The sequence below is a fragment of the Corvus cornix genome, chromosome 3 (genome assembly GCF_000738735.6).
Source record: "Corvus cornix cornix isolate S_Up_H32 chromosome 3, ASM73873v5, whole genome shotgun sequence".
NCBI lineage: Eukaryota > Metazoa > Chordata > Aves > Passeriformes > Corvidae > Corvus > Corvus cornix.
In genome coordinates this window covers 83150095-83176730 of record NC_047056.1, presented here as the reverse complement: position 1 = coordinate 83176730, position 26636 = coordinate 83150095, and the positions used below count along the sequence as shown (strand labels likewise).

Below are 26636 nucleotides of genomic sequence, written 5' to 3'. Positions count from 1 at the left end.
ATTGGTGAAAAATGTTGAAGTAATGAAACCATAACTTATAAAGGATCAGCACTTTTGTGTTTTGTTCAACATGTAATATTTGTTCACAGATTTTGCACCATTTTTGAGCAACTCAAGTAAGTGAGGAGATGGTTGTTTAAGCTAACTTTGAAGAATAGGAACGCTTGAGAGCTCTATACTAACATTGATTGATCCAGTGTTTTGCTACACAAGTACACAGAAGTTAATAGTAAAATAAAAAAAAAATTACAATTCGACAGTGTTATTCATCTGATAGTACTTACACATTATTCTAGTAATTTACAAATGTACTTGTCTTCATGAAATCCTACCCATTTGAGGAGTCATGGGAAGGGAGAGTGAAATAACCTTCTTATGTAAATTTTTGGAAGGTATAATCTCCTGTGTTTTTCCACACCCCCCATGAAATAACATTCTTGTTCTAACTTTTTTTTTTTATTGTCTGCACATGGCTTTTTGTTGTAGCAAAACTCTGGAATCAACTTAATATAACAACTGTTTTCCTAGCACACAAACTAACATTCAGGTGATGGTTTCTTCTGAATAAAGAAGTTCTCTACAGTTCTGTAGCCCTGAGTAGAGGCTACATTGGCGGCTTAGCATTCCTGTCCTCTAGATTTGCCCTTGGATTTAGATATGCTTAGGGGTAGAAATGAGCCTTAGCAATTACCATTGCAGTGCCAAAAGTATTTGACAATATTAAAGCACTGATCTGCTGGGATAAATGTTCAGATAATTTGTAGAAAATAGAATTAGTTTTTTATAAACTCTGTCTCCCTGTAAGGTATGTGTTTTATCAGAGTTGATATATAAAAGTAGCATTCACCTGTTAAAATCTGCGTTTTTTTTCTTCTATGTTTATTGTTTCTGCATACATAAAAAAAAGGAGATTTGATTTGTGTAACACATGGGGGTTTTCAAGGTTCTGCTCTTCAAGTTTAGAAAAACTATTTTTGCTTGAATCTAAAGAGAAGAAATTTCAAGGTGCAGTTGTATTAGTCTGTATTAGTCCTGTTCATGACTGTAAAAATACATTAGTAAAAGTGATTGTCATTTTTCATAATATTAAATATGAGCTCAAAAATTACCTTTGTTGCTGAACAGACAAGGAAAAAATTGGAATTCACTTTAATTACCTTTTATGCTGAAACATGCAACTGTTAATACTGATTTTCTTTTGTAGAGATGGTAAAGGTTCTTAAAGAGGGTATTTGTAACAGTGGGGTAAACCACTAAAACAAGATCAGTCACAAACGTTTGGGCAGTCATTAAAGGAAAAGATTTTGTCTTTAAGAGCATTTAGTATTTAAAACTAATTATGATAGTGTATATGTAAGATTAAGAAGGTTGATCATTTGATAAATTAATGTAGAGAGTATGTGCTTTTATTTGAAAGCAAGTTTCTCTCCAGAGTCTGAAATATGTGGAACTCAGTCCAAAACTGTGTATGGAAAATATTTACCAAAAACATGTATGAAGCTTAAAAAAATTTCATGTAACTTTCTCCTTTAGAAGTTTGGTCAGTTGATCTGAAATAAAGTCAGTTGGTCTGAAATAAAGAATTCCTTGAAAAAAGAAAGCAGCCAGAAATTAGCTCTAATGGGAGATTTTGACATACAGAAGTCTAGGCAGAAAATTGTTTGGTGGCAGCCTTGTAATAAGCAGTATTTATTGTCAACATTCCTATTAACAAATTAGTAATTTCTAACAGTATCCTTTTGTGTTGACTGTCAAACATTATCAAGTGATGCTTTGTATGCTTGTAACTGAAAATGCTTCTGTGCACTGTGACCTTGTTTTTTACAAAGAAATGGACTGACCTAAAGCAATTAATGATAAATGTTTCTGGTTGGTAAGAAATGTTATATGGGAAGTTTTACCTTACATATTGATTTAAAGCAGAATGCGTTATTTTATTTACTTTGTTTTGTCTAAACATGCCATTCAGCAACATGGAGATACAGTAGTTAACATGAGCCTTTTCTGACCACTGTTCTAGCTGTTGTGATTAACAGAATGCACATTATGTGAGATGGGAGTACTTTTTAGGTTTGCTGCGACTTAGATAACCTTGAATTCAGAGAGAATCTCTTGGGTTTTGGCAGGAGTTTATTTGTTTTCTTGTTTGTTTTGTTGTTTTGTTTGTTTGTTGTCTAATTTGCTGATTACTAAAGCAAGTATTATGGCTTTCTTGTTTTCTAATTGTTTTGTTTGCTTATTTTTGGGGGAATTTTTTGTATGATAGCCCAACAGAACCCCACAGCCCAGCTACCAGGCAGACAACAAGAGATTGAAATAAACAGACAACAGCGCTACTTCCGCATTCCCTTCATCCGCCCTGCAGACCAGTACAAAGACCCCCAGAACAAGAAGAAGGGCTGGTGGTATGCACACTTTGATGGGCCCTGGATTGCTCGGCAGATGGAGCTTCACCCTGACAAGGCACCCATTCTGCTTGTAGCGGGTAGGCATTGAAAGCATAATTGGAACTTTGAAAAGGTTCAGGGTTGATAACGAACCTTAGAAAAAGAGGCTGAGGTTACAAGTTTTTCTTTTTTTTTTCTTTTTTTTTTTCCTCCAGTTCTTATCTGGGCAGGATTTGAGTATTTGGCACTGCTGTTGATGGTGGCCGAATGTTTAAGATGCATCATTTGTAGATGTAACTGGCTACATGTTTTACATACTTCAATTTGGGAAGCCATAGACATAGTGGGAATACAATTATAAAGGGTTTTATTATTAGGAGTCCTCAGACTACTCATTGAACTGGAGACAGCGTGAAGATAAAACATCACAATTTATCTGGGAAAGGTGATAGCAACCTTGATCTAGCTTTGATTATGATATGCACTATCATGTCCAGTACTTTGATTGGTCATTGCAGAAGTCAGAAAAGGTCTACTTATCATTGTACGGTTTTTTAGTTAGCTGTGAAGAATTACAAGCAGTTTGTATCAAAACAATTTGTGCATATGTTACATTGTCTTTCCATAGCATGGGGCTATTAGCGAGCTGATGCTTTTACCCTATTTATGTTACCTAATATGGGAGAATAGTTTTTTAATCTAAAACATTTAAAATAAATTTGCAATGAATAGGTAGAGATTTATCTAGTAGTGAAATGTATCCACGTTTTCTGGAGGATAATGAGCAGGGGAGAAAACACAGGAGAAATGCTGCTTATGGTTCTGTGTTTTGAGTCTTTGTATTTAACTTGGAGACTGAGGAAAAGGCCATAACCAATTTGTTTCACTTCGGAATTATGCTTTACTAGCAACAAAAGTTTGTTTTCTGCAAATTATTTTAAGTAGAATTCCTTATACCAGCTGTCACTGTTCAGTGCCAAAGCCCATAGCTAAAAGTAGCACTGCTGTCATGATCACCTGTTAAAAATAAGATTACAATTTAGTGTGTGAGCTACACCTATCATTTCATTGGATTGTCTGTGTTGGTCCCATTTGGTAAACAATGTTTGTTTTGGGTGGTAGGCTGGCAGATTAGCTACTTGATCCAAAGTCTGGAATTCTTAGTTGCTTTGCTACATTTAAACAAATAGTAAAGCAGTTCACTGTGAAGTGGCCTGAAATTGAAAGTATATGTAATCCAAATGCAGTTGTCATCCTGTAGTGGGTTTCAGAAGAATATACCAAGGTGATGAATTTTTAGCTTCTTTGCTTTATTCATTTTTGCTTGGTGTATAAGCACAACTTTGTCAATTGCACCATCTGATACCAGTTTATTCCTATACTGCTTTAGTGTTCTCTGTGTAACAAAAAGCCAGCAAACCGGAAGATAGCTGTATCTGAGGACTTCCTCATAAGCTATGAAGTCTACTAGCAAACCAGAGCTACAGAGAGGAAATGTAATTGACAAAGGTCTAATCTTTATTAATGGGACCCTTGAATGATGTAAAAAATGTTTTCTTTCTCACTTTACCATTTCAGGTAAGGATGATATGGATATGTGTGAGCTTAATCTTGAAGAGACTGGCTTAACCCGAAAGCGAGGTGCTGAAATTTTACCAAGACAGTTTGAAGAAATTTGGGAGCGCTGTGGAGGTATCCAGTATCTCCAAAACGCAATTGCAAGCAGGCAAGCTCGCCCTACCTACGCTACGGCGATGCTGCAGAACCTGTTGAAATAACGGCATTTGGCACAGGAGTGTTCGGATGAGAGCCTTGCCCACGATACAAAGGGAAGAGCCCCTCTGTGCTACAGAGGGCGTAAACATTCTATAATCAGAGTAGATGTTTAATATAAAGTGAACAGATTTTATTAATCATGTGGTTTGTTCATTTGTACTTCATGATGTTTAATTTGTGTAGTGAACTTTACTAGGTATGAGGACCTTGAAGAAACTCCAGTCAGTGTAGTTTGTTGCATTTTGTTTATATGTTGCATTTTCTTAAACAGTTTCTGTTATAACTCTTAACACTTCTAAGCAATCTGTCTGTTCTTGGGTACCTATTGCAAAGAACTGCACTGCAACCACTTTTTTATAAGATTCCTTCTTTAAAACACTGAATAGTTGGCTTCAAGTGGTGGCCTAGTAAAGAGAATATGCTGTTTCGAATAACTGGAATTGGGAGGCCTTAGCTTTGACTTCTGTTACGGTGAAGTCAGAGTATACTTTTATATAAATCTGAGACATTTTATGTCCTGATTTGCAAACTGGTTAGTGTCTGTATTTAATGATTTTTGTTTTTCCAGAACCTGATGGGAAATCCTCCTAAACTTGAGATCCCCATAAACTCTTATTTAATGCATTCTCTGTCGTAGTTTAAGAGAAATGGTTTTCTGTGCATTCCAAGAAGAGCATTCATGTATGTCAATATAATGTAATATTGGAGGTCCTCAAAGAATGTACTGCTCATTAGGGCTTATACCACTTCTCTCATAAATTCTTTTTTTTTTCTCTTTAAGTACAAATCTGCTTTAGACTTTGTTTTTCTGACCACATTTCTGTTAGCAATTCTTGGACAGTTTGTTTAGCCAAGTAGTATAATTTCAATATATTACGCAAATTTGTCCAAGCCTTATATCTGAAGGTATATAAGATTAAGGATAGCATCAAGGGAAATATGTTCAGCTTTTTGCCCGCAGTATAACTTAACTGAATATTGAGGCCTGAGCCTCAGAAATTCTCTTTATTTTAATTGTAACGAGATATACAAGGTCTGTACTTTTTGTTAGACTGTGTAAAAAATTGGTCCAATAACATAATGCATCTTAATACTATGTGCTGATGAAATAGCTACAATTTTTAGTGTACTGAAATATCATAGTGATTTGGATGCTGAGCTTTATATTAATCTCCTTTGTCAAGTTTCATAGCTTGTAACAGTTCCCTTATTAAGCAGTTTGTTTGGGGAGTTTTTGTGGGTGGGAATCATTAATTTCATACAGTTTTAAGACACAGCTCTTTCACTTATGTGAACATTGCTTTACCTTGCTGGCCATTATTTCAACAAATTAAACATGACCATTTGTTATCTCTCTGATAGAAATTCAAAATACAAGTAGCTTGATGTCCAATTATGTAGCTTGATTTAAAAATGAATTCTACCCCTTTTTAACTGACAGAGTTTGCATACAGTATAAAATAATTTCCTCACTCTTTACTCAGCATGAAACCTCTTGGAAACTTTAGTTTTTAAATGCATAAATATACTTAATTTTCAAGAGGTGTGGTTCTGTAGCACGGAGAAAGCTCCTTGCTGACCTTAGACTGTGGTTGCATGCCACAGTCTGCTTGTTATAAATGCACTCCTTACTGGAATAATGTGGAGATACTCAAGTGGTAGTTAACTCTCTACACACCCACTGCATCAGGGAATCTCAGCTTCCACTGCAGTTCCACTCTACTTCCTGGTCATGTGATTGCAAACAAGAAAATAGTTTTCATTTTACCCAAATTCTTCACTGAAACAGGCTTTTTTTGCTGGAAGATGCAAGGAGAAGTGCATCAGACTGCTGGCTGGAAAGTAGTGTGCAAACCTGTACAGTGTTGCATGAATTTAAAGGTGCAGCTTATGTAATTTAGGTTACTGGTTTAATGTGTTACTGCATTGGAACCAAAATGTCACAACTTCCAGTCCCTGGACACTTAGCACCGCAAGCAGCTGTGCTTGCTCATGTGATCCAAGTAATAAAAATCACTGGCCTGACCTGTGTTTATTTCTGTCTGGCTTTAGCTGCTTGACTTAACACATTCCATCTCAGTGTATATATCTTTAAAAATCCATGGATTTTATGAGACTGAACATAGTAAGCAAAGAACCTCAAATGCTTAAGTGTATGTGTAGGTATATACACAAATATGTGCTTAAATACTTTAGTATGTATGTGTGTAAACATACCCGCAGGGAACTTTAAATTAACTGAATTTTTCCAATCTTTAATCTCCTTTAGTTATGTCAGGATTTCCTTGACTGGCATCAGAAAGAAAATTTATTCTTCAGACTGGAGTATATGGAAATTTTTGTTTACTAAACTACTAACAAATAGGAGCTATCATGAAAATAAAATGGACTTGTAAATAGAGTAAGAGGGTCTGGTGGCTGGACATCTCAAATGAGATGTTCCCACCTCTCTGCACTGCTCCAGCAGTATGCCTGAGGGAAGCAGAAGATGCATTCCAGAAATCAGGGTATTCTAGTTTGCACAGTAGCAGGCTGCTTTTTTTCCCCCTTTTTTTACTACACACCAAAAGCAGCTTCTGCTCTTAGTTTTACTTACCTTTTTGTGCAACAACGTTAATTTGCAGTTAGTTTCAGATTATTTAATTTTTTTACATGTCTGGCAATATTTAGCTGCTTACCAGTTGTTTCCGTGGTCGCTCGTACTGTGCCAGATAATTACACAGTTGGTTGATTTGGAGAGGAAATATGAAAGGAGGCAAGGGGGTTGATCTTTAGGACTGTAGGATGACCTAATGCCCTTCTGATCTACAGTTATAGAGAAAATTATAATTTGGGTTTTAAAAAACACTGGCTTGGTTCCCTATGTGTTTGATTAAAAAAAATTCTTCCTGCCTGTCAGTGAAGCTGTCCATTATAGTTGAGATCTGCCTAAAATGCTCCACAAAACAAAGGAGAGGAAGAGAATCACCACACTAGGCTACATTTCTGACTAGGTGACCCAGGAATATGCATTTTCTTGAGAATGCTACTTTGAAGATCCTAAGGTCATTCTATACTTGTCTTTTATCCACTGATAAGATTGTGTTTTCCTTTACCTAGTTGAATCCTCTGGGTTTTTCTCAAAAAATCTTTATTTAAAGTACTTAAATGACCTCCTAATACTGTACTGAAAATTAAAAATAAAAAATAAACACATTCTGTGTTGAAATCTCACTTGTATCTTCTTACCATTTTGTGTTTCAAAAAGCATAAGAGTTAATTAAGTTATGAGAAAGATGAAATTATTCCTTTGCTGGTACTGTCTACTGCTTTTCTATCAGATATTTTTGGTGCTTAAAGCTACTTTTTAAAGCTTTATTCTAGTAAATATTTTGTCTTTATTTTCTAAGGTAAGTGTTCCTCCAAAATAACATTCTGGTATTAAAAAATTCTCATTTTGTTATCTCAAATCTCACACTTAATCTCATTTTGAAACAAGTATCTTTTTACTTTTATTACTGCTTCTTTTTTAACATTTATTGCTATCATTTTCAATATGTCAGCCATTTTCTATGCTGTGTATTCTGCAGCCTTTTAATTTTAGATTGTGTCAGTCAGTGACTAGTGACACCAACTCTGCGGCTTTGGGGGTGTACGCTGTGTGGCAAGCTTTATGTTTGGGATGGAGATGTGGTATTGCTTTTGTGGGGTTTTGTTTGTTTGTTTTCCCCTTAGAGTCTAAGGGAACACTCTTGTCTTAAGGGCCAAATCAGAGTGGTAGTTTTTTAATTTAAAAAGATTCAAGTAATTCATACTTTATCTAGAAAATGTAGTTTTGTTTGCTTCCATATGGCTTTTATCTCTGATATAACTTTACATCAGTTTTAAAGTAACGTGTTGTGTTTTAGTGTAAGATTAAGTACCAATTCAATTCCCTGTGAAATTTTCAAGTAAATAATTTTATTGTGTTTTATTGAAATACAAAAGGTTTACCTCCAGCAAATATATTTGGTAATTAATAGTTGAGAGTGATAAATACAATCATGAATAATCATTGTTATAATACACATTTTAAAATTACTTATTTTTTAATCTGGCTAATGATAACTAGTATAGGTGGAAATACACTAAACACATACAAAAATACATTTGTAATGGAAAAAAATGGAATGCTATCAGCATTCTTAATGCATTCTTAGCTTACGTGAGCAATAGTGAAAAGCTAGCATTTGTAGGCAAGGATGACTTCCAGTGCCCTGCAAAAAGTATTTTTAAAGTCATTTTCTTCTGAAGTGTTACTGTGTAAAACCACATTTTAGGTTTCTTCTTTATTTTTCTTTCCTACTTAAATAAAGTAAATAAAAATACTATTTCAGCTGTAAAAACTCAACCTTGTATTCTTGGTGCATTGCCTTCATTCGTACACAGTCACCAGTTCTGGTGGTTTTGCAGGCAAATCCATGCAGTTGTTTGGAATTTGTAAACAGTTCTTTTGAGTGGACTTGGGAAGGTAAACTAAAGTTCAGTCTTTGCTGTGGTAACTGCACAGTGCAAAGTAAGAATTGTCACTAAAATCAGCTGCTGTCCTGAATACACAAAAGTTTCACATCTGAATGAGGATATTGTCATCCAGGATAGTCATGAACTTTGTAGAAGCTCAGTTTGAGCTGTAAGTACGACTTCTGGTGTGCACCAAGCAGCAAACCAGTGCCTGAACACAACACTGGTACAGAATATAAATAGAGATAAATTCTCAAGAAAAAAATACTCAAGATAAAATGATGCTCATACTTGAATCAGGATTGTGGATTCATAGTGCATAAATTAATATGCCTACAAAGTACTTAATGGCCACCCATTGTTTGTTTAGATTTCTTCTACAAAAACTAACAGTAACCTCTCAAAATTATTTGTGTGTATACTGAGTCTAAAGCATAGGTGCTCGTGTGCAATTCTAATCTACTCACTACCAGGAGGGTGCTTGTGAATTTAAATCTCATTATCTGAAAAGCTGAAACTCCACGTATCATGCCTTAGCAAAAAGTTTGAAGTCTTAGGATAACCCGACAGTGTCACAATCACCAGAAATTAAACAGCTAAGTGTATATGTACATATGTAAAAAGAAGTGTTTATTAACAGAAAAATAGGTATCTGATGTTCACAGAAACCCTTGAAAAATTAAATCCAACTTCTGTGTGATTTGCAATGTGAGCATTGCAGGGAGAGAATGAAGAAGTTCCCAAATGCTTTTTATGTGGCCTTTGGTCAATGGCAATGGTTATTTCCATTCACCATTTGCATCAGTGTGTGTAAGGAAGGTTAATGAAGGGGCATAGAAATGCGGTGAAGTTCACTGACATTTTTACCAGAACAACTGTGACTTACAATATTGAAAAATGTCACAGCTCAGTAAGATCTGTTTCTAGCATTCAGCTCTTAAATAAGATGTGTAAGCACCAGAAGCTTAATGCATGCATCTTAATGGTGGGGACTTCGTACCAGGCATTTTAGACATGAACAAATAGCTGCTCAACGTGGTCATTTGCTTTCCTTCAGCAAAACTATTTTTTTTTAATGTGCACTGATTTTAGAGCCAAAATTTTTTATCTTCAGGAATCCTTGATTTTTTTTTTTCCTACTTATCCTGAAGCCCAGTCTTAAATAATGCAGGCCTTCTTTCTTGAGTACCTATAAGAGAAAGTCTCATAAGACGTTTGAAAAGCATTGTTGAATTTGAAAATGTTCTGTTTATCTTATAGCTAATAGGCAAGGTCACACTAAAATCTGTAGAGATAATTGTAGTTCATTGTAAGGAGAATTGAGCCTTAAGAAGAGAAGGCTTCAGGGAGACCTTCTAGTGGCCTTTCGGTACCTAAAGGGCACCCAAGAAGGAGGGAGAGAGACTTTTTGCAAGGGCAAGGAGTGACAGGACAAGAGGAAATAGCTTTAAACTGAAAGAGATTTAGATTAGATGTAAGGAAGAAATTCTTAACTGTGAGGGTGGTGAGGCACAGATAGAGATTGCCCAGAGAAGTTGTGGATGTGCCATCCCTTGATATGTTAAAGGTTGTTAGTTTTTGAAAGACTAATTGGGTAAAACCCCACCCAGTCAAAACCCCCTCTGATTACTAAGCTTTGCAATAACTTTCCATGCAGTGATTCTATAACTAAACTGGAGAGATCTTTTCATATTTGGGAAGGATTAGAAGGTTATTTTAGCTTCTACTGGAACTTTGTGCCTATTTTCATATATGCCTTTATAAATACAGAGCTGTACTTACTGTAGATAATACATCCTAGAAAGCTGTCACTGCTGTCATTACATATTGCAAACCAGAATTTAAATACTGAATTTTCAATTTGGCCTACAAGCTCTAGATAGCCACATCCTCCTGAAAATTCAGTTGAAGTGCCATACTCAGTTTTCAACATTTTGGCCCCAAAGGAGTTTTCTAGATTGTGACATCAAAGTGCTGCTCTTATTTTCAGCTAATGAAAGCTGTTCTACATTCATTTTATTCCTGCATTGATTTTTTTCAAATCATTAAAAACATTTTGAATGTAGGGGTGGTGTAAACATTCACTGTGAACTTAAAAAACAGTGATAAATAGTCACCTAACTTTTTCAAATCCGTTTCAATTTTGTGGTTGCTGGATTCCTCACCACATGAATTTATTTAACTAGATCTTGAGAAGAATTTGGTTGATGTACCTTTGACAATTAAAATATGGTCTAGATGTCACAGACCTAGTTTTCTTTCACAGATGTGCCATTTTATTACTTTAATAAAATATTTAATGCTTTTCTATGTAGTAATTTTAAGTAGTTTAGCTAGTATGAAAGTTTATTGGTCTACAATTTCCCATGGGCACATTTCTTTTAAGATGGGTGTAAAATACTAATTGCAAACATCTGCGCTGTTGCTTTTATGCGCAGTGAAGCCAAGTTCATTCTTGAGCTTTTCCAAACTGCTGCTCCCTGCTGCTTTGTTCATCTCTATGTTTGCATTCCAGTCCCCTCATTTTCAGCTCAGTCTGTAAATGTGGCCGGAGTACCGGAAGAGACCAGACCTGGGTATGATGAAGATCAGTGAAAATAAATCTATATGGTGTCATTACTTGTTCCTTTATTTAATAACAATAAACCTGTAAGGAGCCAAAGAATCACGTAGTTGGTGTCCTGTCTTCCACAATGTCCAGCCAGTGCCAAGGGCACTCCTGTACTGATACTCGCCCCGAAAAAAATGGATGCTAACAGCTACAGCAAAACCTTTTGGTTTCTGATAGGGTTGTAATTCAGAAAAATGAAAATGGCGAAGTAAAGCTTTTTACCGATCAAGAGGACATACTCAGATACATCAGAAACAGTCTGCCAATTTTATAGGAATTTTTGACTCAACTTTTCTCCTGTCTTTTTTTTCCCCACAAAGATACAAGGAGTTTTAAGTTGCAAAACTTGAAATAATACTTGATATATGAGCAGTATTCTGCTCAAATTAGGATTCCTACTTGTTCAAACTCTATGTAGCTTAACCAGACTGAGTGATCTGAGATTTTAAGTGATCTAGTACTGCTATTTAAACCTTCCCTTTGGTTTGCATTTTGTGTTAATTTGTCATTTCAAGTATTTCTTCCTTCACATGTTCCAGTGACTGCCACATTACCACATGGTTATACAACATAGAACTTTGTTACAGAACAACATTTAAGAAGAAATTGTAGTTGTCGTATCAAGCATCCAAAAAATCCGAGCTTTTCTTTGTATGGAATTACTACAAAGAGGCTCCCTGGTAACATGAACAAATGGGACACAACAGATTTTTAATTCTTGAAAATAGCCACAAACCTTGGTTTTGTCTGGCTGATGCTGGAAACGAAGAATTCCAGAGACTTAACTTGTCAGTCTTGGTTTCGTAAACTCATCTGGTGACCTACAAGAGTTAAAAAAAAATCCTCAAACCACTACTTATTTCACTAAATGACAAAAAGCACTCAGATAGGATAGACTGCCAGAGCCATGCAAGAGAGCTGTAAGAAAAGCAGTTCTACAGTCCTGGTATGAAATCTACACTGCAGTAAGTGTGGAAAGCAATGAATGCATTAATATTTTCAGTTCTGAAATTGGCAAGCAAGAGAGTAGCTTCAAGTTTGATTTAGTTGTGGAGTTAATACATGGAGGTGGACCTGTTATTTCAGGTGGGGCTGTTTGTTGAGGGATAAGAGAGGGATTTCCATGCAGTTTACCTCCAGGCTGAATTGTGTTTTCAAGGTCATGTAATGCTTCGTGATCAAGGATCTCTGAGGAACTGAGACAAGCACTTACACTGCAGGCTGTGTGACAAAAGCTAGATAGGGGTTCATCGTGTTCAAAAGCAGGGTTAATCCTTACAGCACTTTCTGAATTGCAGCTGCTGAGAGTAGGACCTCTACAATGCAGAACATTTTTGTTTAGATAAGATTTTAAATTGCAAAAGAAACAAAAGGAATACTTTGAAAGGTGAAGAAGAAGACTGTGAGCAGCTTACTGCAAATTAGAGTTTCTTTTGCATTTTCTTCTTATCTTAATAATTAAAATGATGAAAAGAAAACCAAGGCTTCCTAAGCCAAGAATGAGAGGTTTAAAACTGAAGGGTTGTATGGGTTCTGGACCAAATTTTGCACAGCGCTGTCCTTGGTAAAGCTGGTGTCTACGTACAGGACATCTAAAATAAGGAAAGGAAGAGAAAAAATGTACAGAACTTGAAGGCAAAAAATACTGAGTACCTAAAATGAGAACAAAGGAAATTCTTCCAATTTAATATGACCACATTATTTCCACTACAAATAATCGCTATATGTCTGCATGAAAATAATGTGATTGATGATAGGGAAAGATAATATTTTTACATTCATGAGAGTGAGTTAATAATAAGCCACTAATATATTCCTTGCTGACCTACAAATTTTAAAGAAGTTATGAATTTTAAATCTCTCTGACAAATTTCTAGCCCCAGAGCTAACATTTGTGTTTTAGAACCTTAGAAGCTCAGGTGTGTTTTAAGGTAATGTCCGAATACATCTTTGAAGCCTATATTCTGTTTTCTGGTGATTTCACTCTGAGTAGCAAGGTCTGAAATAAGAGTTCTATGACAAATAGCAGGGTTCTACTCCTCTTTACAGGACAAGGGAAAAGTGAACTTATGTGGAACACAAGTGCAAATAATAGGCCATAATTTTCTCTCTGACTGTACACATTTGCACAAGCTGTCAGTTTGACACTGGTGGTAATTTGTAACTTGCTGTAATTCACAAAACTTTTCATTTATTATTTTTAATACTTTTATAGTTCCATGTGATGGTTTGGTTATACCTGTACATCAAGTCAGGGCTTTTCTGAATGGGAAAAATGTTATTTTCCTCAGTGCATCAGTATTGGTGTAATAGGTCGAACCCCTTGCTACCTTAGCAAAACTTTGAAGAGGATCTTTCTCGTTCACAGGCTGATTTCTAGTACTAAATGCTGCAGCTGCACTACTGTGGCTCTGCAAGTAAGGAATTTGGCAGTAACTATGGCAAATTCAATATAACTTCTGTGATACCCATTGAAAAAAATTAATTTTGGCAGTTGGGTTGTTACAGTGTGTATAATTTGAATAATTTGTCCAGTGGTCTTATTTTTTGATGTTAATCCTAAGTAAGGTAAAAGATGTATCATTCACCTAGCCAAAGTATTAGGAGAGAATAAACAAATGCAAGAATTGTACCTTGATTCTTGCTTATGTACATGGCTGGTCAGCTACTGCGTGACAGTCGAGTGTACAGTTTCACATAATGCTCTGAATTGTCTAGTCTTACAATGAGAAGGCACTTGATACTTTGTAAAGAGTTAATATGTTCAGGTACTGTGTGCTTCTCGATATTGACTTAAGATAATTCCGTTTAAAAATCCTTAGGGAATATATTTGCGGTGAGGAAGAGCTGTTAATCTTCAAGTCCTTCCCAGAAAGGCCTGAAAGCAGCCTCAGCCTCCATGTGCTTTATTTATTTATTATCTATCACAGCAGTCTTCATAGCTGTGTCTATATGAATAAAGATTTCCTTTTTAATACATCTTAGAAAAGGGTAATTTCTTAAAATTTCTTAAAATGCTACCAGTTTTGCTAATCGATAGCAAAACTGTGAATGTGTTATTTCATTTTTCCAAAGTGTATTTGGAAATCGAAAGGAATGAACGCTTTTGTGTATGTCATCTCTGCCAATGATGCTGAATTTCTACTAAATTTCTGAAGCATCTTTAAAAATAGCTAGATCATGATGTTCTGTGTATGCTAACAGGCAGAAATGGATTTATCCATGGTGAGACTATTAACACTTTAGAAGGGTATTTGCAGCGTGACTTACAGTATCAGAATGTCGAGGTTTTGGCTTATTAGTGTAGTTTATGCTGTTGGAAAGTATAAGCTCAGCCCTTCTTTTTCATGCAATGCACATTACCAGGGGGCTGAATTCATGTCAATCACCATCTATTTACCTGCAGACAGCTCCTCTTCCTGGAACCAGCTCACATTTCCCACCATTGACACAGAGATGGGGCTCCAGCTCGCACAGGCTCCGGCAGGGCAACCCATCCTGGCTGGCGTAGCCAGGCTTGCAAAGGCAGTCGGCCTCTTTTGTCCACTCGTTCATTATGCATTCAGAAAACTTGTCACATGCCATGAATTTGCAGGGGTCTGCCCGATCAGCTGTAAAGGATGGGTAAATCATTTACTGAAGCATTACCCTAAAGGGCCTTGGCAAGGCTTGTGGCAGCCAGAGAAAACAGCTCACGTTTACTGGCCTGTCACTTGGGTGTGCTAACAGGAGGATGTGTCCAGCATGGAAGGACACACAGCCTTCTTCCTGTACAGGACACAGCAAGCATGCAAGTTCATGCTGACTTCTGCACTTATTTACCCTATCCCTGTTAAGCTGTGATTTTATTTTCATCTCACTGACAAGGATTTTCACATTTGGATATTTTTATCCTGTTCTTGCCGTGAGTGTTAGCATCATACTCATGGATCCCGTGCTACAGCCTTACAAGTGAGAAATAATTTCAACTGTAATGATCTTAAACACATAATTTAGGACAAGACAGAGGGATGGGATTATTGAATATTGCACAATATTAAGACCTGCTATATAGAAATACTGTCGTATTCCAAAAGAAAATATATGCCTACAGGGTTTGTAGTGGGCTTTTTGTTGCTTAAGTTTCTTCGTTTTGTGGTATGTTAACATTGGGAAGGCTTGCTGGGGTTTTTGTTTTGTTTTTTACATATTAGTAAGGGATGCCTCTGTGAGATTAAGGGAAAAGGACCCTGCTGATGTTCATGGGAAGGCCCAAATCAGAGACAGCTGTTACACAAGTCTGCTTCTCCTTTCCCATTCTCTGCTTCTTACTAGAAATGAAAGGAAAAAAAAGACACCCAGAAAGAGTGATTTTAACCCAGGGCTCAACCCCTCAGCCCAGTTTGTGCTGATGGGGTGATGAGGAGGAGGGCTGCATCCACCAGTCTTGCCTCATGGAGCCTGTTTCCTGTATACCATGGGGCAAAAACCTTAAAAGGCAAAAGATGAGAAGGAGACCAGGGGATACAAATCCTGTTCTTGCCAGCAAACAGTCCCAGTAAGATGTATGAATCCAGAAAGGAAAAGAAAAAAAAAGTGGACAAAACTAGGAAAAGAGAGCAGCGAAGGAAATGAGAGCAGATATACCTGTATGAGCTGGGCTATGTGATCCTTTATGTAGGTTAAAAGGAAGATTTGTACTGGATATTGCAGCTTGTTACCTGCAGCAACTAACTGGGCTTAAAGTTTCTTCTGCAGCCACTTCATGCTCTATGCTAGATGCTCAGTAATACTAATTTCAATGAAAAATGAGGATTGCATTTGTTATAGGAGTGCTGAAAATCTCAGACACACACTGGGATATGCTTCAGTGGTAGAAATGAATCCATCAGAGCAGTTCACTTATAACCCCTCGATAATTATATGGCTATTTCCTGCTTTGAATGTTTGACTAGTGGGTTTTAGCATGCACCATTTGCCTTTGCTGTATGCAATGTGCATGTTGGTTTGATATGTCCTTTGCTCCTGGACTGTGAGTGTGTGCACTTGTCAACTCCAACAGCAAGGAGAGGTTGGCATGAGCATTTGGCTGGGTCGAGTTTTTGTGATAATGTTTCATCTTTTTTAATACATAACTGCATACTTTGTTATATTTTCTGATTTCACTTCATTTAGATTACAGAAATACTGCATGCAGGTATTTTTAAAAGTCCTTCTTTATGGTGTTATTTATGACCAGTGCATTCAGCCCTTTGCAGCTGCTGACTCTTGATATGTATTTTGGACTGTAAGAGCCCATCCATGTTTAACTTTGGTAGAACATCATTACCACTAGATGGCTCTCAGTTTCACAATAAAGAGGAATTTGCTTGTATTTCCTTAATTTGCTACCCAGGTTGGGGTTTATTTATTTGCTTGTTTTCTGAAATGAAAACACATCAGGCTTTGAAACATCTGTGTTGGAATATACTGGTTTTGTAAACACAGTTTCTTCTATTTTGACTGCATACTACTGCTTGTAAGACTTGAAAGATCAGCTCCTTCAACAAACTCTCTGTAATAATGTTTTCTTGAATTAATGTTGAAATACCACATCAGCAAAGCATATCAGATGAAGATGAAAGACTTAAAAATTTTTCTGAATTTGCATTTCTGAATTTTTATTTAATGAAAATTTATTACTAAATCAAGGGACATGCGGCAGCCCGAAGTTCACTCTTTATATAATGAATTAATTAATTGTATATTCATTAATTTTTATATTTTTATAATGAATTAATGAATAATACTTTATTCATCAAACATCAGTTTATCATGGCAGTATTTGAAGGGTAAATACTGTGATTTTGTTAACTTTCTTTACCACAAGGTACCTATGATTTTAGTGGCCACAAAGACGTATGTAAAATGAAAACTGGTTAGAAACTGCCTGCCTGAATTGTAAATGGATTTTTGTTCTGAAATTGTCAGAGATCTGTACATAGAAAGACAGCTTAACCAAAACTCCTAAAAATATCTTCATACCTTTGCTATTGTTCTACTCCACGACAATGAAATTAAATTCAACCCTGAAATAATTACCAGAGTCTGAAAATAGATTCAGGCTTCAATTTTATAAAACAGTATCGTTTTTGAAAACACTAAGCTTTTGACATAAGAATAGTGTCTAGACATGTAGTTACTGACTTTCTACTGTTTAACAAAGACTAAAAACTCATTTGAAAGAGATAAATCCAGAGGGATTCTAGAATTACAAATCTATGGAGTACTATATGAAGTCATGCTCCAGTTAGTATCTGTAGAATCCAATTATTCATAAAAATTGTCTCCTTTTGTTTTGAATGCTGTATCCCTTTAAAAAAGATTTAATGATGCTCTAGACCATGGTTTGCTTACAACGTTGCAATAATCATCAGAAATTATGTTCACATACTCAGGTGCAAGAATTTCATGTCACACCTGCAAACTGCATATGAGCATTTCTTATGCCTGTCTTCACCCAACCCTTGTTCTAGACAACAATCTATTTGTCTCTGAAAAGCAGTAGGTGAACATGCACAGCCCAACAGCCCCACCCAGCTTTTCATTACAGTATGAAAATACATCTGCAGATAATTTGCAACATCTTTTTTGTCTTACTACTCCCTGTCACTGGGAGGCTGTTGCTAATATGGTTATTTCCAAGACAGTCATACTTCTGAAACTGTAACAGCCTGAAAGAAGATGGTCTGCTTGGTTTTGATTTTGCACTTACATTAGTAACGCAATCTTACCTGGCTCAATATCCAGGGAATAGCTGTCAATCTCCAAATTGAGGTGTTGGGCTGCAGCATCACAGAAATCTTCCAAAACACAATGTACTGCTTCTGTGATATTGTATGGCACTGTCCTGGCAAATTTCATTTTGCTGTTCACAATCACACTTCCGTTCCTGAAGTTGAGAATTTCCAAGTGCTTAAAACCGGTAAGGTTGGACTGAAGGTATGGAAGTAGCTGCAAAACAGAGACTTGCCTTTATTTTAACTTACTGTCAGGGTCTACCTGCTATTAATTTCTCTTATAGTCAATTTTCATTAACAAATACACACATCACAGATTTATTTCCCTAAGTTTAATACAATTGTTAAGCTCCACTAGCAAATTAACTTTTCTGTTTAGCAGTATCTTCTTCTGGATTTCTGCACTTTTCTCAATAATGTATTGAGATGGATGGGCAGCAATTTCCCCTGTAATGAAATGCATAGCAGCTGGGGAGTTTATTCATCTGGAAGAGAAAAAAATTACCTCACTCAAAAGCCAACTTACTTATTTTCAAACATTCAATCCAGGCAGGTTAGGGCATAGTATTATAGGCATGTTACTGATCTGACCTGTGCCCTATTGTACCCACAGAGAAAATCCATATCTAATCACAGTCTGTGCTATGATATATTTTTAAAGGCCTATTTTTAAATGCAGCAGGCAGACACAAGCCTTAGATATAATCAGCACTGCTATACTGTTGGTGTGGATCTAAGAAAACGCCAAATAAATTACATGCTGGCATATATCTGGGTTTTCTTGAGCAAGTAAAAACTTTCATCACTGACTTCATAAACTCTGTCTTCATACTCTAAGGGCATCCCAGGCTTATGTATCCTTTAAAATACAGCTTATCAGATTGAATCATAGTAGGGTTGATTATTGTTAAAAACTGTGCACTTCAGTGTATTCCTTCAAAGTGCACCTGATTACCACACTTGTTGAACTTGTTCAACTTGATTTTCACCCACCAATTGCATGAACTGTTGTTCTAGTGCTTTGTATTCTGTCGAACTCCTGTTGAAGAGGTCATCGGAGAAGTGCATGTTGGTTACCCTCAGGCTGAAGAAAACCACGAGCTCTTTGCCTTTGGCTGCAGTTGTCATGGAGCTGGTAGTGACGTACTTCAGCACTGGTGCTGGGGTGGTTTCTGCAGGTTCAGTGGTCAGCACTGAGATAAAACCACTGCCCTGCTCCCCTTCATACAGCCCTGCTGTGCTCGTGGCACCGATGAGATCCAGCTCAGCAGTGATGTCCTGCACCCCTTCACCCATGCCACCTTCAGGAATGCCCTCCTTTACCGAGGAATCTGGTAATTCAAGGGACTGCTCGATGATCTCAGAGGGGCTGTAGGATGGGCTGGTGGCTGCAGGCAGAGGTGCTATTGATGGCAGCACATCTGTAATAACAGCTCCAGGCTGCACAGTGGAGACATGACTTGGACCAGTAAAGACAGGCAACGTGTCATAAGTGCTGGCTGTAACAAAAATGTCATCACCTGATGATTCTAGTTCTTCCATGATCTTAACTGCTGCAGGAAAACAGGGTAAAATCAAATTAGCCATGTTGAAAATTAAGCATAAAAAACATTGAGTGTGGAAAAAAACATGTATATGGGATTTCCAATGAAACATTTTTAACAAGTTTAACAGTATTTAAATAAGAAAATGTTAACTCCATCACCAGGGAAGAACTACTGGAATAAAATACCACATACACATGTTTGAGTGATGAGATTTCTGTGGGTTCTGTGGTTAGTAGTTATGCTTGGCAAGTATTTCCTGAGCCTCTAAAGCACATTCTTGTTCTGAAGGTACATAATCACACTGTCAGTATATATTGTCTCAAAGAGGAAATTGGAGCTTTGAGTTCTCTGCTTGGAACACTTGTATGCCAGAGTCATTCTGTTCCCCTCTGCAAAAAGTTAAAGCTAATCATAAAATGCTAAAATCACAAAAAACAATACAGACCCTCCAGATGCAAACTGTGTCAATTTACCCAAAAGACAACAGCACCAATGAAAAATATTCAAACCTTAAGAAGCCATCTACTGCACCTGAACCAGAGCTTTTATGGGGTCCCCATCGGGGCTTGGCATGGATCTAGGATATGTGATAGCTGTAGCTGAAATCCAAATCTGAATTGTCAGGAATGCTTCTCTTTGAAATCGGCTTGCAGCTACCTGGCCACAATGACGTCAGTGATGGCCTCCACCAACAGCCACCTGCCCAAACTGGTGACTTTGTCCTTTTCCAGTGATCTACCATTCTTCACAGGGAACTTTTACCAGCCCCCTGCAGGCAAAATCACCTATTGGCTGTAAGGAAAGAAATTTTTCTCCAGCTGATGAACTCTCCCTACATGCTAATTTCCTCCCAGTGGCCAATGAAAAGATGAAAGGAAAGCAAACTTTTGCATTGAGAATATCCTTGACTGAATGAGTTTGCAACTGACCTGGCCTTGGCACAGGTGTTGGGCATGGATATTCTTTGTATCCCTTTCTGTTTCCTTGTTTCTAAATGAACACCATAATATTTCATTAAAAGCTTCAGATGTTCTTCTCTTGCCATGTCCTCATGTTTCTTGTGTGATTAAGGATACGGACAGATTAGAAAAGCAAAGCCTAGTGATGCTCTCTGTTTACAAAGCTCTTGCTTTGTTATTACTTATGCTGATAAGGAGTGAGAGTCACTTATCAGTTAAGAGAACTCAGAACAGCTTTCCTAGCATTAGTGCTTGAGGTAATAATGCAGGATGATCTACTGATGGGATGAGCCTGCAGCTCCACAGACACCTCTCTCAGCATGAGGGCACACACTCGAGCATACGATGGTGATGGCATTTGTTAGGCAGATTATATTTTAGAAAGATAACTACAGGAGAAAGATGTACTGAAGTGGCTTTAAAATTGCAGCAAATTTGAAGCAGATATTTACAAGCATATATATATTGCATACTTGGCATATAGCTGTGTATATATATATACATTCATATGGACGATACGTAAACTATAAAGGTCTTCTGGCATGCTCTTATTACAAGCAAAGTAACCTAAAAGGCCTTGAGGGCATACCAAGATGATCACTGAACATGTATCACCTGTTTTCATAAGCTGCCAGTTCTTAGAAGTCACTGTGACTCCAGCTGGAAGAGACAGACAGCAACTGACCCAACAGTTTGTGTTAGTTCCTGTTAGTAAACAGGCTCACATCAAAGGCTGCTGAGCCCCTACTGTGGCACAGCACCAGTCCCAAACCCAGGGATAACTGATCTCTTCTTTGTCTAACGGATGTCATGTTACTGCTGCAAGACTTGTCTACACAAGTGACGTGGAAATCAGCTGTAAAATGATCTATTTACCAAGATTTTCCTCTTCAATAAAATTCAATCCCAAGAAGTTAAGAACTATAGATGAAACAAAGAAGACCCAGACATTCCATACAATCACAGAATAGTTTGGGTTGGAAGGGATGCTAAACATTATGTAGTCCAAGCCCCCTGCCATGGGGAGGGACAGTTTCTGCTAGACCGGGTTGCTCAGGGCTCCATCCAATCTGGTCTTGAACACTTCCAGGAACAGGGCATTCACAAATCCTCTGGATAACCTGTTCCAGTGCCTCACCACCCTCACAGTAAAAAATTTCTTCCTAATATCTAACCTAAATCTACACTCTTTCAGTTTAAAGCCATTCTCTGTTGTCCTGTCACTACACGACTTTGTAAAAGATCTCTTTCCAACTTTCCTGTAGGCCCCCTTTAGGTACTGGAATGCTGCTGTAAAGTCTCCCTGGAGCCTTCTTTTCTCCAGGATCAACAAACCCAGCTCTCCCAGCCTGTCTCCATAGGAGAGGGGCTCCCGCCCTCTGACTATCTTCATGGCTCTCTTCTGGACTCTGTCCAGCAAGTCCATGTCTTTCTTGTGCTGGGAGGATCCAGAGCTGAACAGAGTACTCCAGGCTGGTTGTGACAAGAGTGGAATTCAGAAAAGAATTACCTCCCTTGACCTGCTAGTCAGTGAAATGAAAAACAAAAACCCAACCCTTTGCATTTAAAATGCTGGGTTTATATATGACATCAATATATATTGATTTTCAGACTAGATGTAAAGAGGACACTTTTTTTATGATGAGATTGGTGAAACACTGGAACATGTTGCCCAGAGAAGTGGTGGATGCTGCATCCCTGGAAATATTGAAGGTGAGATTGAATGGGACTCTGAGCAACCTAATCTAGTAGAAGGTGCTCCTATTTATTGTGACAAGGTTGAACTAGATGGCCTTTAAAGGTCCCTTCCAATCCAAATTATTCTATGAATCTGTGAATCCATATGCACATAAAAATATGTATAAAATTCACATCGTTTATCATAAGGGAATTATTTTTAAAACTTCACCAGTTTGCTTTGTAGATGGGATTTTCATATCAGAAAACAATTATTTTATGAAACCTCTGCAAGTACAAACTCAGACAGTTTAGACACTCAGTCTCAGCATATACAGTTTTAGCATAAAGTTTAGTCTACAGCACCATCATTCAGGTGTAGGGAATTCACAGAGGGCACAAAATAAGACACTGAAATCAAATATACTCCCAGAGTAACCACATTGAAGGTTAAACAATACCATGGAATTAAAAGCTGATGTCCGCAATAAAAACCGCAACTCAAATTTCAGCCTCCTCTTCTCCTCCCACAAAGTTGTTCACTGAACTCCCCAGATGTTTTTTTGTACTAAATAGCCAAGGCAGGTCAGTATTGTACTGAGAGTGTTATATCAAAAATTAAACACCTGTTGGCAAAGATGTGAAAACATTAAATTAAGAGGCAATTTCCTGTGCCCATGCTATATGAAATCTTTGTAAAAGGCATTTTGCACGCAAGCATTTATTCCCTGCTGAGGGAATGAAATACATAGATCTGACTTATCAGAAAAAAATCAACTGCCATTTCAACAACTTTATTTTAGGTATCTAATTAGTTGGTCCTCTTTTTTTTTTTTTTTAAATGAGGAAAACCCTGCTAATTGACCATGAATAAGGCATAATTGTTTGGGAAAGGTCAAATTGTCATGAGACATTTTTCTAGAGGGCTTGCATTAATGAGCAGGCCCAGAACGTTATACATTAAGAGGTCCTGGCATTTCCTTTCATTCACGAGCATAATAAGCATTGACAAATTTTCCAAGTCCCCTGGTGGGTATTCTGTATACATTCTGTATATGAAACTTAGAGTGTTACAATGTATATGTATATATTTGCATACTTGCTGGCTGAAGAAAATAACCAAAGAAGGGAAAAGTGTGCAGTTAAGAGATTGGTTCATAATACAGAGTAAGAATCACCTTGTGTGCAGCTCTGCTGATACCAATATCAGATGGATACAGAAAGTAGCTGCATTCAAATTTACATATTTTGTTGGTGCCTGAAATGTCACTAAATCCCTGGATGCAGGACTGCTGTGTACAAAGTGCTGAATTTATGTTCGAGGCCCTTAATTTTTAACTAGGGCACAAATAATGTGAGGATTAAAAGAATTAAGAGAAGAGGATCATTAACCTAATGTGTCACAATGAGTGTCTCCCAACACATAATTACTGATTACATTCATCTTTCTAACTGTACAGGCAAGCCAAAAGAGCCACAATGATCTAAGACCGTCATTCTGTCTGTCTGTGAGAGCCCTCCAGAAGCTAGGTTCAATGTCCAATAAACCCACAGGACTCTTTCTCCACTGACTCCAGAGAACCTCGGTTCACTGGTAATGCACCCCATCTCTCCTCCATCTCCAGTCCTAAAAATTCTTTTCTCTCTTAACCTTTTTCCTTAGCATTCCCACTGGAACTTTTTGAGTAGTCTAATTTTTCATAGGGCAGCCTAGCTCTTTCATAGGCAGCTCTAGCTCTGCTACTCACTCCACTACTGTGGTGTTCTGTGTAACTTGCAGAAACCGTCATCATATTTTGAAAATTTCCATACCTTGCAGCTGTGCTTCATTATCAATGTTCTCAGCATCAAAGATGCAAATAAATGTCATTCTCACATGATGTCACAAGAAGAGTATTTTCTATCTTGATAAAATACCTCTTAGTAATGGTGATCTTCTTTCATTATTCTCAGGACTATTCACTTCTACCTCACCCTGAAAACTTAAAGGGTAAGATAAAATCTGTGAAATCAAGACCTGAAAATCTAAACCACTACAGAATTCAGGGCACCGAGCAGCCAAAGCTTACTAATCCTGCCTGTGTTCATTATGAATGAAAGAAAGATGATTCTTTAGCTATCTCCACAGTGGCATAAAGGCCAAACTTCTGTTCAGTACCAGACAAGCCTGTTTTACTGACTTTCCTCCTTAGCTGAGCAATTTGTCAAGGGCAACAGACTGTGTGTTTGACTTGGGATGTTTGCTCCCAAACTGAGTTATGACATTGTCCTCATCTCATTGGTATCTTTACCATGATTTCTTTTTGGGAGGTCAGTAGTATTATTTACTTCTGCAGTGACTGAAGAAATAAAAAGCAAAGAACTCTTCACTTGTTCCTCAAAGATGCATAAAGATTAAGAGCAAACCATTGAGAACAAAGCCATACCCTGACTACCTTTACTCTCTGAAACTTTTCCCTCATAGCAGCCAAGTCTGCCTGAGAGCAGCAGAATAATGCAGTTCACTACAGTCTGACTGTCCATAAACTTTTTACTGAAGCAAGTTAGCTGGTCTTACTCAACTCACACAAAAAGTTTTCAGTACAGAGAATGTATTCTCTTTATGTAGTGCCTGAGGGTCAGCATTTTGATTGATCCATCTGTCCTTGGGAAATGGAAGCTCCCTTAGACTTTATGGAAGTCTATGCAGAATGGAGTCACATCTGGCTTTAGCAATTTCATATTTGGTCACTGTACCTATAAGAGCCCTCTGAAATATCAGTTTCTTGTGGGATTAAAAATTCTTTCTTTCTTTGATTATCATTTTCACGTGCATTGGCCATAGCATGGCTGAAATTAGTAATTCAGCTTGCCATTTGCTGTTTTATTAAGGACTTCCGTTACTTCAATTACAAGTTTTCTGAAAAAGCCTCTTTCTGTAAAGATTTGAAACAATGAAATCAATACATTTAATATTTTTTAAATTTTTTTCAAGTTAATAAGTTAAGCACAACAGGTGGAAATACAACAGCTAAACAATTAATTGAGAAATCTTGCTTTATAGACCTGTGTCAAATTTACACGCTGAAAAACCTGATGTTGAACCTTAATGACTGTCTTTGGCATTCTCATATTTCAACAGCTTTAGAGGATTAAGCATTTCAGAAACACAAATATAATTTAAACAATACAGGAATAGCTGGTGTTTAAAGCATACCCAAAATTCTGAGTAGGATATAAGAATATTATACAGAGAGGTGAGGTGTATAATCAGGTACCTTGTATGAACAGTAGGTCAGTGGTAGGTTATTTCTGTAACGTGACAAGTCACTTTTACCATTTACAGAACCTTTACCTCATCTGCTACTGAGATTGCCAGATAAAATGACATACTATTGCTCAAGCACCCTAAAAGTTAGTTTTCTGTGTAAAGTCCTTGCTAAAAAATGATGCAACCAAGATTAAAATGCTCTTGTGAAGTAAGGGGGTTTGTAAGTACATTTACATGAAAACATGTTAAAAATGCCAGGGGTACCATGGCTATTATGTATTGTAAGATATTTTGTATTGAAGCTCTGCACTATTTGCTACCATAGTAATATCACATTAAAATAGATATTAAATAAGCAAGGTACCATGCTAATCTTGGAAGCAAAACCAAGCAATAGTGAATTTGCAAATAGGAATGCACTTCTACAAAGGAATAGAATCAAAGCCAAATAAAAAACCTCTTTCTTAAAACAATAGTTTCAGGAGGATTTAACATCTCTTATTCCCATTGTTGAATGTTCTCAATTAAATTCGAAAAATTTATTTCATGAATTTAAAATAATGAGATCTATGTGAAACCAGCCTGGGTCTTTACAAACACCTGGAAACATAAAGAAACATCCATCTAAATGTTTCAAACACTGCTGCATGACACCATAACAATTTCAGAGCACCCCAAATGGAGAACCTGGAATACTTTTTTGGATTTATTTTACTTTAGAAAGTTTGAAAACAAAATCTGACAAGTTATAATACCTTTCAGAACTTAAGTACTCTCCAAATTCCTGCCTATTTTCTCTATTTTTCTCAAATGTGCAACAGGAAAAAATCAGAGCAAATTTTGCAAATGATGGGACCATCAGACAGTTTTGTGGTATCAAAGTTTATTAGTTTACAAAATGGTAAAAACAAAAAACAAGATAGAAGTTACATGCTATAAATTCAAGTAATGTGTTGGCCGAGGACCTAAAACACAAAAGACAAACATGAAATTAGAAAGTTAAAACCAGTGATTCTCTTAAAATCTCATCACTTTAAGGCTTGTCAAGAAAAATGAAAACACTGCATACACCTTTTTTTGCCCTTGTACTACATAGTCACTTGTATGACAAAACAATTCATGGAATGAAAGTCATAGAACGAGGAGTATTTTGTTCTTCTAAATTGTGCCTTGGATGTAGGTAGTCTGATTT

The 26636-nt window shown here is 37.0% G+C and overlaps 2 protein-coding genes across 10 annotated transcripts in view; one reads left to right on the top strand and one right to left on the bottom strand.

Annotated features, from left to right (window-relative positions):
• Positions 1-7045, top strand: part of MYO6 (myosin VI) — a 105409-nt gene extending 98364 nt beyond the window's left edge. For 2 of the 4 annotated variants that reach the window (XM_039567850.1, XM_039567852.1), the window contains 3 exons: positions 90-116; positions 2267-2485; positions 3966-7045. In XM_039567850.1, the coding sequence (XP_039423784.1) occupies positions 90-116; positions 2267-2485; positions 3966-4165 (446 nt within the window). In that variant the 3' untranslated portion in view covers positions 4166-7045. The remainder of the gene's footprint in view (positions 1-89; positions 117-2266; positions 2486-3965) is intronic. The other 2 variants (XM_039567853.1, XM_039567851.1) reach the window with 1 other exon arrangement.
• IMPG1 (interphotoreceptor matrix proteoglycan 1) overlaps positions 1-26636 on the bottom strand; it is a 72132-nt gene that overhangs the window by 6876 nt on the left and 38620 nt on the right. Inside the window, exons 13-19 of one of the 6 annotated variants that reach the window (XM_010405180.4) lie at positions 19005-19564; positions 18006-18225; positions 14654-14864; positions 12669-12845; positions 12388-12569; positions 11990-12074; positions 8081-9831 (exon numbers count right to left, since the gene is read on the bottom strand). In XM_010405180.4, coding sequence (XP_010403482.1) covers positions 12043-12074; positions 12388-12569; positions 12669-12845; positions 14654-14864; positions 18006-18225; positions 19005-19564 — 1382 coding nt within the window. In that variant the 3' untranslated portion in view covers positions 8081-9831; positions 11990-12042. Of the gene's footprint in view, positions 1-8080; positions 9832-10110; positions 11215-11989; positions 12075-12387; positions 12570-12668; positions 12846-14653; positions 14865-18005; positions 18226-19004; positions 19565-26636 lie in introns of those variants that run through there. The other 5 variants (XM_019288002.3, XM_019288003.3, XM_010405187.4 and 2 more) reach the window with 5 other exon arrangements.